Here is a 15,501-nt window from a genome sequence, read left to right on the forward strand (position 1 = left end):
AAAAACTTTGCTGACTGCTGCACTAAATCATTTATCCTGAAGTGGGCACTCAGTCTCACATAAATGATGTGTCCAAGTTTTTAGGTGAACCTACCCACTAACTCTACCTCTGTCAAATGATTTCTCACTACCAGATTAAATGCTTAGAGACAATAATGGTATTTTAGAGTGTATAAAATCAAATAAGCAGTTAAACTACAAATAAACATGATCATCAAAAGACTGTTAAGAGCTTATACTAATCTAAACCAAAATATTAATATAAACATCATTTTTATAAATTAATATCAGCTAGTAAAATTAAAGAATGTATGTTGCTATACACATATGTGTGTTTTACATACATATGTGTATTTATGTATATATAAATATAACTAAATATATGTATATTTACATATATTTGTTTATATACATGAACAAAAATTTACTGTCAGAGAATATCATTAATTTATTAAAATCCAACAAAAACGCCCAAGTCTTACAACAGACTTCTCAAAGATGTTGAAAGTAATCATTGTCAAAAAAAACAAATAAATGCTTTTAAAATGGACCAAGGTGACCATAGATAGTTGTTCTATTAGATAAGAACAGCTTTTTAAAAAAATCCATCTCGCTGGCAATGGAAGTAAAAATAAATAGTGTGTGTCATCCCCCAACTTTCACCCCATATCAGGGCAGCAGAAAGTCCATGAGAATCACTTCTTCAATCAGTATCTATTAATTTAGTAGACTTCGGTTACAAGCTACTTAAGTCTGTATTTCCACAAAAACTCCATCAGAAATATTTGTAGTATTTATGTACTAAGCTTTGCTTAAGCCAAAAAGATAAAAGAAGAGGAACAGTGAGAAATGCTCTACTATTAAGACAAAAAGCAATTCAATTAGCCTAAACTGCTCAGACCGGCCTCTGTTCCTGTCAAACGAAGGATCCTTAGCAAAGATATTTTAGGTGGTAAAAGTGATTGATGTTTCCCCCCAAGGTATCTTCTATAATGCAACAATATAAACATTCGTGGAATAGAAATAAAATGTAGCTGGCAATGTATCAGAGAAGCTATACTTGGAAAACTATACACAAGGAAAGGATCAAGGCAAAGAGGCAGATGAAATGTTAAGGTGGATACTTAATAACTGTTTGGTACAGTACAAATAGGTACTTGACCCTACTACAAGTCACCAGTTACTGGGTCTTCTCATTTTAGCAAAAAGGTCATGTCATCCATTGAGACAACATGATGCAAAGAAGAACAAGTTCAATTAGAATTGGTCTGGAGGCAAGATCGGAACAGAATACTCATCTGGATAAAGCTAAGGTGAAGAGGCAATTATGTATAGACGATTATTATCACACTGTATCATGTAAGCCTAGTTGCCAGTAACACATAAATATCCACTTGCCATCTCTCAGTTGGAGCACAGACAACATCTCTGAGACCCAGCTGTTAATATCCTCTTCCTGCAGAGGTGCTCAAGACTGTTTGGACCTTGCCAAACAGAGGAAGTGTAATTACTCAGTCACAACTGCCCTAGCATCTGTCAACTCCTTCAACTGAGCCCCTGCCTCTTCTCCATGTTTCTACCAAAGATACTAATGGACCTACTGGGTTTCAGTGTTTTGTACAAGTGAATGGATCAAATGCCTTCCTTCCTCAGTCACTTCCCTTCTCAGGATCAAAAATGGGATCTGTCATTTTCAACACTCTATTACCTTGAATACTTCTCTTGAAGAAGGCCTTACAGCCCTCACAGGACCAGACTCCATAATGGTAGCCTGAGGCATAGTCATTGCATACTGCACAGTAGCGAGTCTCCTTGGCAGAGTCCACGGCCATGCCTCCCTTGTCACCGGAGCTAGACAATCTCTCTCTGCCACCCTGACGCCGATTATCTGCATTTGGCCTGGAAAGACAGAAAGAGAGAGAGAGAGAGAGAAAGAGAGAGAGAGAGATGGAAAAAAAAAAAAGTGAATCCATTAACATTAGAAAAGCAAAACACACACTCTCCTCTAAAGATGCAGTAGATCCACTTTATTCTGACATTTTGAAATAATGAATCATAATGTAAGCTAATCTTTCATTACCTCTTACCTTCTGTCGCAGCAAAAGGTGTTTGCCTATTATATTAACCTTGAAAGGAAATTGTTTATTGCAAACTTGCTCAGAAAACGGACTGGCTACACCAGAATATATTATCCAGACAATGACAAAATGAAATTAGCTGGTTTCTGACAGATGTATTCATTTCTTTCAGGAATTCCCAATTATAATGACTCAGAACCATTAGAGACCAATGCTCACTCCAATTCTAGACCACACTAAGGGTCTTCAGGAAATAGAGACAAAGCACAAAACAGCTGGGGCACTTGAAAGTCAGATGAACTAAAGAACATAGAACAGGTGTAGAAAGATAATTCAGGTTTTACCCTGGATATCAGTTTTTATAACTTTACTACAATTGAGGATACTATTCAATATTCAATACCCCTCTATAAGAATATGTAGAATGAAAAGATGAACACAGATGATTACATCGATCTTTAAAGATTTCATGAAGGAAGCGTATCCCAGAAAGAAAATTGAGACTTAACAGTCAGAAAGTTCTGACAGAAGCAAGGAAATAGGGAACTAAAAAGTCTTAAGGAAGTAGAAAACATAAGATGGAAAGAGTGATCAATCGTGCCAAATGAGGCAGAAGAGCCCAATAAAGCAAGAAAAGGAGGTTGGTTTTGACAAAGAGGACACTTAGCAAGGAGTTTCAGTAGAGAGTGTGGGCACAAGCCACAAATCGAGCGGGTGGGAACGTGCATGGAATGTAAGAAAACGAAAATGAGCGGAGGCCATTCCTTTGAGAACTTGGGTGAGAATGGGAAGAGAAAGAGATAAGGCGGTTGCTAAAGAATATAAAGACAAATGAGGATTTTTAGGACTGGAGAGAGTTAAGGAGGTCTCACGCAGACTGAAGGGAATGGGCCAGTAGAGAGGGAATGGTTGTGAGTACACAGAGGGGAATACAGAGCAGGTGAGATTAAAAAACAAAACACAGGTAGAAGGACCGAGGAGAAACAGGTAAGGAGTAGTAGATGTAACTAAGTTTGCGGCTCTCATCGAACCAGGTACAAGAGCAGAAATTACATCAATCCAGGATTTGCAATGCACAACGAAAGATGTTATCAGAGGATTGGGGGGTACATGACCAGAACCCAGCTAGGTGCCTGGTATGTAGTTGGCACTCACTATATATTTAAATAAATGGAGTGGTCCAGGGTATATTAGAAGGAAAAAAAAAGAGAGACAGAGAGCAAGAGAAGTAAAAGGATGTTGGAAGGATAGATGACGTGAGGCTTCCTCTGAGATTAAAAAAAGAAACCTAGGATGAAATAAGGTGAATTCCAGGGTTAAGGAATTCTCATGTTTCATGCTCTCAGTCCCCACCCAAGTAACCAGACAGACCACACTGACTTTCACCTCATAAGCCTTGCCTTTCTTTATAGCTCACATTTTATAACCCTTCTCTGCCCTTCTCACTCACTAATATTGTCCACAATTTTGTAGCGGTGGTTCTCAAACGACACGGGCCCTAATAGTCACAAAATACTGGCTCCTTTGGGGTGAGTGCATCTGACTTTGCCATTTTCTTTCACTCTAAATTACTTAGCTCTTTGGTTGGCAGCCTCAGATAGGAATTCTTTATTTTTTAATATCCTTAGAGAGCACAGGCTCGCCTTTTCCATGTCTAGTTCACATTCTGTTTCCCATGCCTTTCCATTTCATCACCATGCTGTGATGAATCTCCCCATCCCCCACCCCAATCCACCTCATGTCTTTTTACCGTTTGTTTACTAATATCTTATGCAAGATTCAAGTCAGTAGGAAGCAGCTGTGAATATTTAACTGTAGAAGTTCAGTGCCTTTGGGGGTGGGGGTAGGGGTGGGGGTGATTAGCAAGCATGTATCCAGCTCAGTGCCCAGCACATAGCAGGTATTCAATACATGGTTGTTGAATGAATGAATGAATGAATGAATAGTATATGCATTGGCAAAAGTTCCAAGGTATCAGGTGTCCTCCACTCATCCCTACACGATAAAATACTACAGTTTTTAAAAATTGTGGTTAAGATAAACATAACAAAACTTATATCTTAACTATTTTTAAGTGTACAGTTCAGTAACATTAAGTATATTCACATTGGTGTGCAACCCACCTCCAGAACGTTTCCATCTCACAAAACTGAGTCGTTATACTCATTAAAAAACAACTCCTCACTTTCCTCATTTCCTCCTCCCCAAAGCACCTGGCAACCACACTGTACTTCCTATCTCTACGCATTTGACTACTCGAGGTACCTCATGTAAGTGGAATCATATAGTATTTGTCTTCTTGTGACTGACTTACTTCACTTAGCGCAATGTCTTCAGAGTTCATCCATGTTGTAGTATGTGTCCGAATTCCCTTTCATTGTAAGTCTCCATTATGTGTATAGACCACGTTTTGTTTATTCATATATCCATCAATGGACTTAGGTTGCGTCCATCTTTGGCTATTGTGAATAATACTACTATGAACAGGGATGTTCAAACATCTCTGCGAGACCTAGCTTTCCATTCTTTTGGATATATACTCGGAAGTAACATTGCTGGACCATAAGGTAAATTATAGTTTTAATTTCTGGAGGAACTGCCATTTTGTTTTCCATAGCAGCTGCACTATTTTACTTCCCCATTTCCAAGGGTTCTGATTTCTCTGTATCCTTCCCAACACTTATTACCTGTGGTTTTTCACTTCTTTTTTTTTTTTTTTTTAATAGTAGCCATCCAAATGGATTTGTAATGTGATTACTGACATTTGAGGTCTCCTTTTGTATGAATTCCTCTCTTACCAACCACTCCTAGTCCCCACACACTCGAAATAATTCATCCCTATTTTGAAGTGAATAGCAGGTTTTCTTTACTTCTCTCCTGCAACTTCCTATTGCTACACCTTCAATTGTACACACCTGCCTTGGTTGCTGTCTGCTAAGTCCCTTGTGCCTTATTCATCTTCGGAACCCCAAATGTTTACAGCACTGTGCCTCATCCAGAATAGGGTCTCCTTTTTTTTTTTCTTAGAATAGGGTCTCAATAAATACTGATATCAAATTAATTAATCAGTGACTGAACCAATACAAAATGGAATAAGGGAAATTTTTTTTTTTTAAGTATTGGTAAAAGATGTAGGAGAAGAGCCCTTTTCCCCCAGATCTAACAGAGATGTGTGCTGTCAGCAAAATGCCTTTCATATTCATTTTATCTTTGAAATGGCCCTAGAATACTAAAATTGCATTGTAGACATAGGGCATAAAACCAGAAGGTATCAAAAAATAAAGAGGGAGAAATTACACAGGCCATATTTCCTCTCCATAAAGCAACTTTTTTATCCAACTTGGAAATTCATATATGTGACATTGTAGTTATCACTGTGGCCCAGCCCCGCTCTGTGAAGATTCCTGAAGTGGGATGTCATGAAAAACATCATCCAGATCAAGTTAAAAGGCAGGTGAGATCTTCTCATGGGCTGCAAAGCCCTGGGGCACTTTGAGATGTGCTCCTGTTGTCTTAAGTAACTCTTAGGCCAAGCTAATTTGGTACAACTGCCTCCAGACAGAGAACTGTGTCCTCAGAATGCAGACTAACTTGGCCTCCTAATCTGCAGTGGAAAGGAACAGAGTGGGCGGTATCCATGTCTGGACTCAGACCAAGCCACAAGGGTGGGTCAGGCACCAATCTGTGGGTAGATCAGACCCTGGGGATAAGCTTTTGGGGATCTCAGACTCATCTCTTCCTCATCCGGGCCTTACCCAACAGAACCTGTCATAGACCTGGCTGGCACTTTTCGCTTCACATTCCTTTGGTAGAAAGTACTTATGTCATGTTTAGGGTAATCTTTTCTTTCTGTCACCCAGCCTCAGAGGCCCTTTGGCTTCTCCATTTTTTTTTTTTTTTTTCAAACTTTTTTTTTTTACACAGATGTTTTGGTTGGCACAACTTTATGTTATTTTTACTTTTATTTTTTTTAAGGAGGGCACAGCTCACAGTGGCCCCATGTGGGGATCAAACCAGCAACCTTAGTGTTATTAGCACCACGCTCTAACCAACTGAGCTAACTGGCCACCACCACCCCGTTCCCTCCCCCCACACACATACACACCTTGTTTTTATAGGACCAAATTTGCAAATTTGAAGCACACAAGTAGCTAAGAAACAGAGTAATGTCAGGGAAAATTATGACAGAGCTTGAGAGATCAGAAAACAAAATACCACACCGCTGCACCTATGGAAACTGGAAATGCAACTGACTAGATTAAGTTCCATTTTCATTACATCAATTGATGACTAAATATTTCCAAATGGATGCCCCACTGATATCACATTTTCAGTACAACTAACAGAGATGTCTAAAGCCATTCATATTGGGTCCAGACGGTGAGCTCTCTTGGACCAAGTAAAAACAGCGCACAATAAAACTGTATTTGCCAGGAAGATCTTCATTAATCAAAGGAAAAGTTTCAAGCTCAACATAATCGAATACATTTGTTTTTCTAAACATAAATCAAGGTACCAGTCATCTAAAAGCATATTCCCTTGATTAGCCAAGCATTTTTTTTTTAATTTAAAAATAAATGGTCTCTAGAGGAAATTTTTTTTTTTTTTTTGCATAGCCAAATTAAAAGAACCAAAAGATGTCTACTCCTGAGAAATGTGGTGTAATTAACAGCCAGTGGGACGACTTTATGAGGCTCCCTCACAAATCCAAAGTTATGTACACTCAAAGTTCTCAAACTTCTGCCTACACTTTTAGGGGAGTTAAAAACCAGGGGATGTCAAGTTTAAAAAAAAAGAAAAAATCAACATTGATGGCCATAAGGCATCCAGCTGGGGTTAGGTTGCCCTTAGGAGCAGCCTAAAGGAAGGACTTGGGGGTGGGGGCAAGACTGGAGGGGATAGATTTATTGATAAACTACCATAGCAGTCTAACAGGAAAATCTGAATTTGGGCAGTGTCACTCATAAAGATGGCGTTTGCAAATATACCTGTCTGTATATTATACAGCGATATTAAGTCTGTTGGCTTTCTGAATAAACACTGCAAGGTGGAAAATATGCCTGTCTGCATATTAAATCTATTAAATCTATTAAAGTGCTAAGATTTCAGTAGATTTGGAGTTAGGAGACAAGATAGATAGATAGATATACACACACATATATATTAAGCCCAAATTCTTGAATTCTCTTCTTCAACTAATATTGGTCTCTTTGTAGCTCTCGAAGCAAATTTTATCAAATCCATCTTTGAGAAACTGCGCACAGTATGCTCCTCACACAGTCACTGCCTCCCATCAGCTATACACATCGCATCTATCATATAAACCAAACTTTAGTTCCCCATTATCCATAAGGCACTCACACTGGTTCAACTTTGAATGCTTACAGCACTGGTTAGACACTAGCTTATATTTCTCTGGCAACTACTCACCACTACTGCCTTGCTTCCTCCAGCAGGCTCCTAAATGGCAATGTTCCCTGGGATTCTACCCTCAGCCTCTGCCAACCTCGGCTGACATTTTGTCTTTGTTGGAATCCCTGCACTCCATGTGGTCACACCCAATGCCATCCCTCTCCCCTCTCCTGGACCTCAGCCCTAGATGCTAAGTGCCCATTCTGGAGCTCCTCTAGGATGACCCAAAGAAACCTCAAAATCAGTGTGCGCAAAACTGAACTTAGTATCTTTCCCAAAGAGCCTGCTTCTTCTCCTGCCTTCCCATTTTGGTCCTCTGGTTCTATGATATACCTGAGGCATTCAAGCATGCTGTTCCCTCTGCCTGGAACACACTTCCCTGCCCCTGAATAAGTCCTACTTATCCTCCAGTTCCTAGCTTAAACTTGATTTCCCTCAGGGGACTTTGCTGACCTTCATGACCTGTTATATGAACCCTGACCTCTTCCTATTGTAGTGGAGGTCTTTTCACTCCCTGTGATATCTTGATTTATAATAAGAACTATATATTTGGTCTTTATCCCTGCTTCTTGCAGGGAGCTCCTAAGACCCTTGAGATCTTCTACATGATGAGAGAGACAAAGATGTCTCTTGTTATGTTAATAAGGTGAGTTCCAGACCAAGAGTGCAGATGGGGGCTGGGGTTAGTTACCAGGGGAACCAACCAGGAATAGAAGATTGCAACTTTCAGTCCCACCCCCTGATTTCCAGGGAGGGAAGGGGGGCTGGGGATTGAATCAATCACCAATGGCCAATGTTTTAATCAATCATGTCTATGTAGTGAAGCCTCCATAAAAAAAAAAAAAAAAAAAAAAAAAAAAAAAAAAAAAAAAAAAAAAAGGAGGGAGTGCAGAGAGCTTCTGGGTGCGTAAATACATGGAGATTTGGGGACAGCGTCACCTCTGGAGAGGGCATGGAAACTCTGTACCTCTACCCCATACTTTCCCTATGCATCTCTTCCATCTGGCTGTTCCTGAGTTATACCCTTTTATAATAAAATGGTGATCTGGTAAGTAAATGGTTCTCTGAGTTCTGTGAGTCACTCTAGCAAATTATTCGAACCCAAAGTGGGGCTTGTGCGAACCTCTGATTTACAGCCAGTCAGTCAGAAGCACGGGGCTTGTGATTGGCATCTGAAGTAGAGGACAGTCTTGCAGGACTGAGCTCTTAACCTGTGGGGTCTGACGTTATCTCCAGGTAGATAGTGTCAGAATTGAGTGAATCGCTTGGTGGTGTGTTGCACACACACACACACACACACACACACACACACACACACACTGCAATTAGAATCATACTCCCCAGTTCAAATCCCTCAGCAGCCTTCCACCACGTCAAGAATAAAATTCAAAGGCCAACCCTGATGAGTGCCCTGCCTGTCACTCAACCTCAACGGCCCGCCCTCCTTCCCTGCTTGCTGCCCAAGTTCCAAGTGCTGTCCACTGCCTCTCAACAAACACCAGGTACTGCCACATCGCAGCGACTTTGTCTCCGACTTGCTGTCCCACTCCACGCAGGGTTTCTCACCTTCTCAAGAGCCTTTCCTGATGTTTCTAAAGTAGTCTCCCTATCACTTCCCACTCCCTGATACTAATTTGTTTTTTGTTTTTTCTTTATAGCGCTTACCGCTACCTGAAATCAAACCACATTTTAATTTGTTTATTTGATTGCATGTCTTCCTCATTGAAATGGCAGCTTCATTCCCCCAGCACTCCGCAGAGAGCCTAGCATAGAAATAAAGGTTGAATAAACAAGTGCATAAGAAAATGACGGGTACAGTGGACCAACATGTGGTTGTGTTCTGTTTAATTATCTATCTGACCCCATACACCATAACCTCCACCATGGCAGGGACTATAGCTGCCTTACTTACTTACCATGCTCAGCACAGCACAACACACAGTTGAGTAGTGAATATTTGCCATCTGAATGACTATCCAGATGTGGCGAGTCTTCTCAACAGCCTTCCCAATTCCATGCCTGCACATTCCACATCGCAAACCTGCTCTCCACACGACAGCAAGAGCAAGCTTCCACCATGCATAATGGACCCTTATTTGCAAACTATCGTGTCTCCTCAACACCTAGGATAAGGCTTCTTCACCTTCTTTGGATGGTAGGCCCCAGGAAAACACCTTATTTACAGATATGCAGATTTTGCTTAAAATCATAGGGTATTCATGGGCCTCCTAAAGCCCATGAATGGTCTCCCCAAAAGACTTCAGAGTAGGACCCCTGCCCCGGCCTAGAGGAGAAATTCAGATTCCTTAGCATAGCAACTGTGACCTAGCTATTGTCCTGTCTCCAGCCCTATCCCTCCCTATGATGGTTAATTTTACATATCACCCTTCCCTGATCAAACTAGTCCATCCCAGTTTCTTCACCCACACAATTTCCTATCTCAGCCAAAAGGCAAAAAACTCCTGAGTGAAAAATGCCTCCTCCCAGGAGCGGCCACTGACTTTCTCAACAGAATCAACATGCGATCCTAGAGCATCTCATATAGACTATTCTGGAATCCTCCTCCTCATCATAGGTGTTCACTGGGAGTCTCCAGGAAAGAGATCGTATTACAGTCACTTGCTTCCCAGTTCCCAGCACAGTACTGACAAATAGTTAAGTATTCTATAGTCAATTGTAGAATGAATAAAATTACATGTTCCCTGTTGTATGTCTTGCTTTCATAACTGGGATATAAGCTTTTCAAGAGTACAGGAACTATATTCTAAGTATTTTTCATCACCCCCAAAGCATCTGGTATGGTGCTTTGCACACAAAAATATCCAATAAATACTTATTAGATACATTAATCAATAAAGAATTAAGAATAACTTTGCAAGAGGCACAGCTAACCAATAACAGAATGTTGTATTAAGATGATAAGAAGTCACCTGATGCCCATGTGTATTAATACACAAATCAATCTGAATGTATTTTCTTGTGTACCTCTCTCTGCTTTAAATATCGACATTTAAATGGGCATAAAGCTAGTCGTGGTTCATGCCTATGACCCAAACTTACCTGTGGGTATTTCTACTGTCTATGCAATTTTGTACTTGGATTTTAATATAATCTCTATTTATTTCCCACAGCAGTAAATAAATATTTTCCATAGCAGACGTTCTTAAAAAGAATGGACAAGTTGACCTAAAATGGTAGAGTCTAGAGGAAAAAATCCTGAATCTCATTTTTAGAATAGCTCAAGTTACATGATTCCTGGGCCAGTATGACTCAACCCCCTAAACCATGTGGTAGTTAAATTCTGGGGTTAGCAAGTTCAAAATTATTTTCTGGATGACAAAAATGGGTCCTTTCAACTCTTTTGGAAATTAAAGACTCTCCTTTATGCTGCTTCCCTGAAAACTTAATATATTTATCTCTTGTTTCATACTATCCATTCAGTGGGTATAATTTTTATTTGTGTTTATTGCATCTTCTCTTTAATAAACACAGACAATGTTCTTCCCTAAGAGGTAGAAAAGAAAACTTCTTCCAAAAAGTGACCAGTGATACATGCAGCACCGTGAAATTATCTAGAGAGAGAGTTATAGCTGTTATTTCAGCTTCTGCCAAAGTTCAGAACCACAACCATGGACTTCTCAAAAACCCAGCATGACCCTTGGTCCACAGAGATAAAAGGAGTTGGGGGAGGCGGCCAGCAAATTTTCACACTAAATTGATAGTTGTGGCAGGCACTATTTTAAGAGTTTTATATGTAATCAACTCATTTACACCTCGAAATGACTCTAAGCAATGTTATTATGACTGCAGTTGGTTTAGAAATGAGGTAACCAAGGTACAGAAAGATTAGGTAAGTCACGGAAGTCACACCACCAGGAAATCGTGGAGCCAAGGACCCAGGCAGTGTGGGCCCAGAGCCCAGGCTCTCCACAGAGAAGGGTGTCCTTGGGAGCTCCACCCAAAAGCATCACAAGCCAAGGGCAGAGTATGCCACATCTGGGGGCAAAACCATTACCTTGGATTTCATCCCTAAACTCATAAATAGTATCCCATGAGAAATTGCCTACAATTATTGATTACAAGACCAGTAATATTTTTTGAGGGGAAATGCTAATTCAATTTCTAGTGCAAAGGTTGAGGACTCTGTTGAGCTCCAAGAAAACAGAGTTAATGGAGCTGACAGGAGAATGGCTTGATAAAAGTTTAAATATTTCCTAAAAATACTATTACAGAAAACATCTATTTTAACTCACAAGTAGAAAATGATGTGTCATTAATGTTCATATACAAGAGTTCTAAAATTCTTTATGCACAAAGAACATTAGCATTCGACATTCAAAACTTAAGGCTCTCTGTAAAATGTCAAGAGGTTTTCCCACTCACTTAAGAAAACTAACTTCACCCCAAAATACAAGCAAGTGTTGATTTTCCACACTAATGGGAAACAAGAGTAGCCTGGCATACAGTGCCCTAAAATCCCCACGTAGTCAACATCTTTTTATCTTTTATCAGTTACTAAGATGTAACCAAATGACCTGAATTGAGTTTCATCACCTCTCCATTCTCAACTCGCACCAATCTGTTGCAAGTGCTAATGAACAGTGAGGACAAGAAGTCCAAAGCGAGAAGCAAGAAACAAGGCATGTGGATGACACAAAAGACATACGTCAAGAGAGAGCTGTGGTTTGACACCACACCTTCATAAAACAAGTCTGATGTCTCGCCTAGTTTCCACAGAAAATATGACACTATAGTCATAGAATAATAATTTACTCATATGCAGAAATCTTAAGAAGTGCATTCATTGAATCAACAGCATTGCATAAGCATCTACTGACGACCGAGCAAGGAGTGAGCATCTTAGGCCAAAGGACAGATACAAACAGAGAAGAAATAGAGGAGGAGGAGTAAGGAGAGAGGGCGACAGAATAAGAGAAGAATGGTAGCCTCTGCCCTAGGAAGATGACAACTTAAGGAGGAAGATTTGAGCCTTTGGGAAAAAGCACTGTAGGCTGAACTTAAATCCCAAAAACAATCCTGTTCCAACACTGGCCTCTGGTCTGCTTTTGCGTGTGATCCATAAATCATTCAATTTATGATCCCACCCAAGAGATAAGAACAACATGTCATCACACGAAACCTCCACACAAACATATCCAGATTTGCAAATAGAAATTTTTACTTACAAAAATTATTTGGGAACCTGTATGTCATCAGGAATCATAATGCTTCATGATAAAATAAGACACGCAGGGTATTGTGGTGGGAAAGTTCTAGACTGAGTCAGAACTTGTAGGTTCTAGACACAAAGCTGCCAATAACAGCTGCATGGCTTAAGTAAGTCACCAAAACTCTCTTGGTCTCAGTTTCTTCCTTGTAAAAGGAGAAGTCTCAACCACATTTTCTAAATTCCTTTCCAAATCTACTAATGTGTGACCATAACTCTGTTCCATGCCTCCAACCAAAAATAACATCTATAGCCAGTTAGAATTTCTCCAGTGGGTCTCGTGAGTGCACAGACCATTTTTCAAAACTCATCGTTTATGATAAAACGCATAAATGATAAGTTGGGAAGAGGTGGTAGCCCAGCATGTAAGTTTGCTCAGCACTCTCTTCCATGACCGATTAAGATGGCAAACACCCATTTCATCAGAGGGAGCTTTTAGTGATGGCTATTGTTTCTAACTGCTAAAATGACTCTCCCACAAAAACATCACTTCTCTAATATGAGGCATGAGAAACCCTGAAGAAGAAAAAAAAAACTAGAGGGAAGGAAGACAAGAAATGAAAAGACAAAGAAAAGGGGGGAAGTCCTTCTGTATATTTGACATTTTCTTAGTTCACTGAGCTCTGTCAACAATGACTGAGGTGGGAACCTGAACAGAAGAAAATACAGCTGAGAAATCAAAGGCAAAGTACACATAATTCATCTACTGTGGCACAGCCCAGGTAACACACATGGCTGGAGAGTTCCAATGCAAATGAGTGATTCTGGAAGAGCAGACAATCTGGACATGGTTTAAAATATTTCTTTTGCACAGAGCAACTTCATCCATGGTAAGGCCACATTTCTAAACATAATCAGTGACCAGAAATGTTAACACCTCTGGACAAATACGAGAGGCTCCGCTAGATGTGAAAGCTAAAACTAAATCTTCAGGGTTATTCTTCTTTGATATTCCCATTCACCCTACAGGAAGCAAGCTCAACGAGCCACCTATTCTTTTGCTAGTGGTGCAACAAAGAAAGGAAGTCTTGCTTTCCTCCAAGAAGTCACAGTAGGTTACTCTGTGGTGCCGCAGTAACAACATTTGCAGATCGTGTCATCTGCAGACATGAGGAACACATGGGCTATGTACAGAGCTGCACACTATATGGAGCTCATGACAAGAGGTTTTGGTGTTCAGACTCAGCTGCTCCACTCTGCTGTCCCTTGTACCCACATCTTCTCACTACATTGAAATGAGTGGTTAGACAGGTCTCATGCCTGTTCGCCTGTGGAATCCTTTTGAACAATATCAAATATAGAGCAGGCACCCAATAAATCTTTTGAATTTATTTAAATTGAATTCAATTTAACAAATCAATTGGATTATATGGAACTAGAGCCCTTGAAATAATTAAAAATATCTTGAGAGTTTAGTCAGTCTTGATATGGGCCCAATTGCCTGCCCAAATTTCCCATAGACAAGAATAATCAAGCAAAAGAAATTTCAAGTTTGGATAAGTCACTCACAGTTTGCCAGAGTTTTCTAAACCACTATCTAAGGGACTTTAGAATAAGTTACTTAACATGTAAGTAACTCTATGTCACTTTCCCTCATTTGAAAACAGAAATCACAGTATTTTCTCTAACTGGAGAATTGGTGGCATTGAATAATGTTTATGGAAAGAAACTAAAAATTCCGAAGACAGATGATGGTGTTAATCTTTAAAACTTACTTTGAAGTACGTATACAATATTCTTCTAATGACCGTACGATGCTGAAAAGGATTTTAACTACTGCCCAATCCTTAACTCTTCCCTGTCACATGCTGTATCAGGAAACCCCATCAGCTCCACCTCCAAAGTACCTATCAATTCAAATTCTTGATATTTAAAGACATAATGTTAACTTTTAAAATACGATAAGAGAGTTGTGGTTTTAAACAGAGTCTTCCTCCTTTAGAAATGCATATGGAAATATTTACAAATAAAGTAATCATTGTGGAAGCTGGGGGATAAGTACATGAAGGTTTGTAATATTATTTCAAATCTGTTCATCCAGTAGAGTTTTGAATAGATGAATGACCTAATTTGACTTTTTATTGTGAATAAATACTTTAAAAATTTTTTTATTTCAAAATTTGAAAAAAAAAAAAAAAATTTAAGTATTTATTCACAATAAAAAGTCAAATTAGGTCATTCATCTGTTCAAAACTCTACTGGATCTCCAACTCATTCAGAGTAGAAGCCAGCATCCTGACAATGACCTACAAAGGCCCTACTCACTCTGACCCTACACTCCTCTCCCTACGCCCACCTTCTTCCTCCACTCCCGTCATTCTGGCCTCTCTGTCTTACACACTCCAGGCATGCTCCTGCCTCGGAGCCTTTTTACCGCTGTGACATCAGCCAGAAATACTTCTCACTGGGCTATCCTCATGGTACCATTCCCGTCCCTAGTTCAAATCTTTGCTTAAATGTCACTTTCGCAATGAATCCTTTACCGATTTGTCTTATTTGTTCTTAGGTCTGTTCCCAGTACCTAGAAGAGTGCCTAACATAGAATAGCTGGTCAATAAATATTTGTTGAATGAATGAATGAATGAATGAATGAATGAATGAATGAATAGGCAAATTGGGTCAGTCATCCAGTGAAACCAGTGGCGGTTTTACCACATCAGTAGAGTGAGGTAAAAGCATGTCAACAGGCTGCATTGGTCACTCAAAACCAGACTGCCAAACAGTGATTTCAATTACTTCTCAGACCAGGGTCCCACGTGGTGCCCAGGAAGTCGGCAAAGGTTT

At 39.8% G+C, this 15,501-nt stretch overlaps 1 protein-coding gene across 3 annotated transcripts in view; it reads right to left on the reverse strand.

Moving 5' to 3' along the window:
- The window catches only part of ESR1 (estrogen receptor 1), a 354,777-nt gene that overhangs the window by 218,516 nt on the left and 120,760 nt on the right, over nt 1-15,501 (reverse strand). For all 3 annotated transcript variants that reach the window (XM_019735446.3, XM_019735444.3, XM_019735445.3), the window contains exon 3: nt 1,709-1,899. In XM_019735446.3, the coding sequence (XP_019591005.3) occupies nt 1,709-1,899 (191 nt within the window). The remainder of the gene's footprint in view (nt 1-1,708; nt 1,900-15,501) is intronic.

This window comes from Rhinolophus sinicus, chromosome 2 (assembly GCF_057876585.1).
Source record: "Rhinolophus sinicus isolate RSI-liver-muscle chromosome 2, RSI-T2T, whole genome shotgun sequence".
Classification (NCBI taxonomy): Eukaryota; Metazoa; Chordata; class Mammalia; order Chiroptera; family Rhinolophidae; genus Rhinolophus; species Rhinolophus sinicus.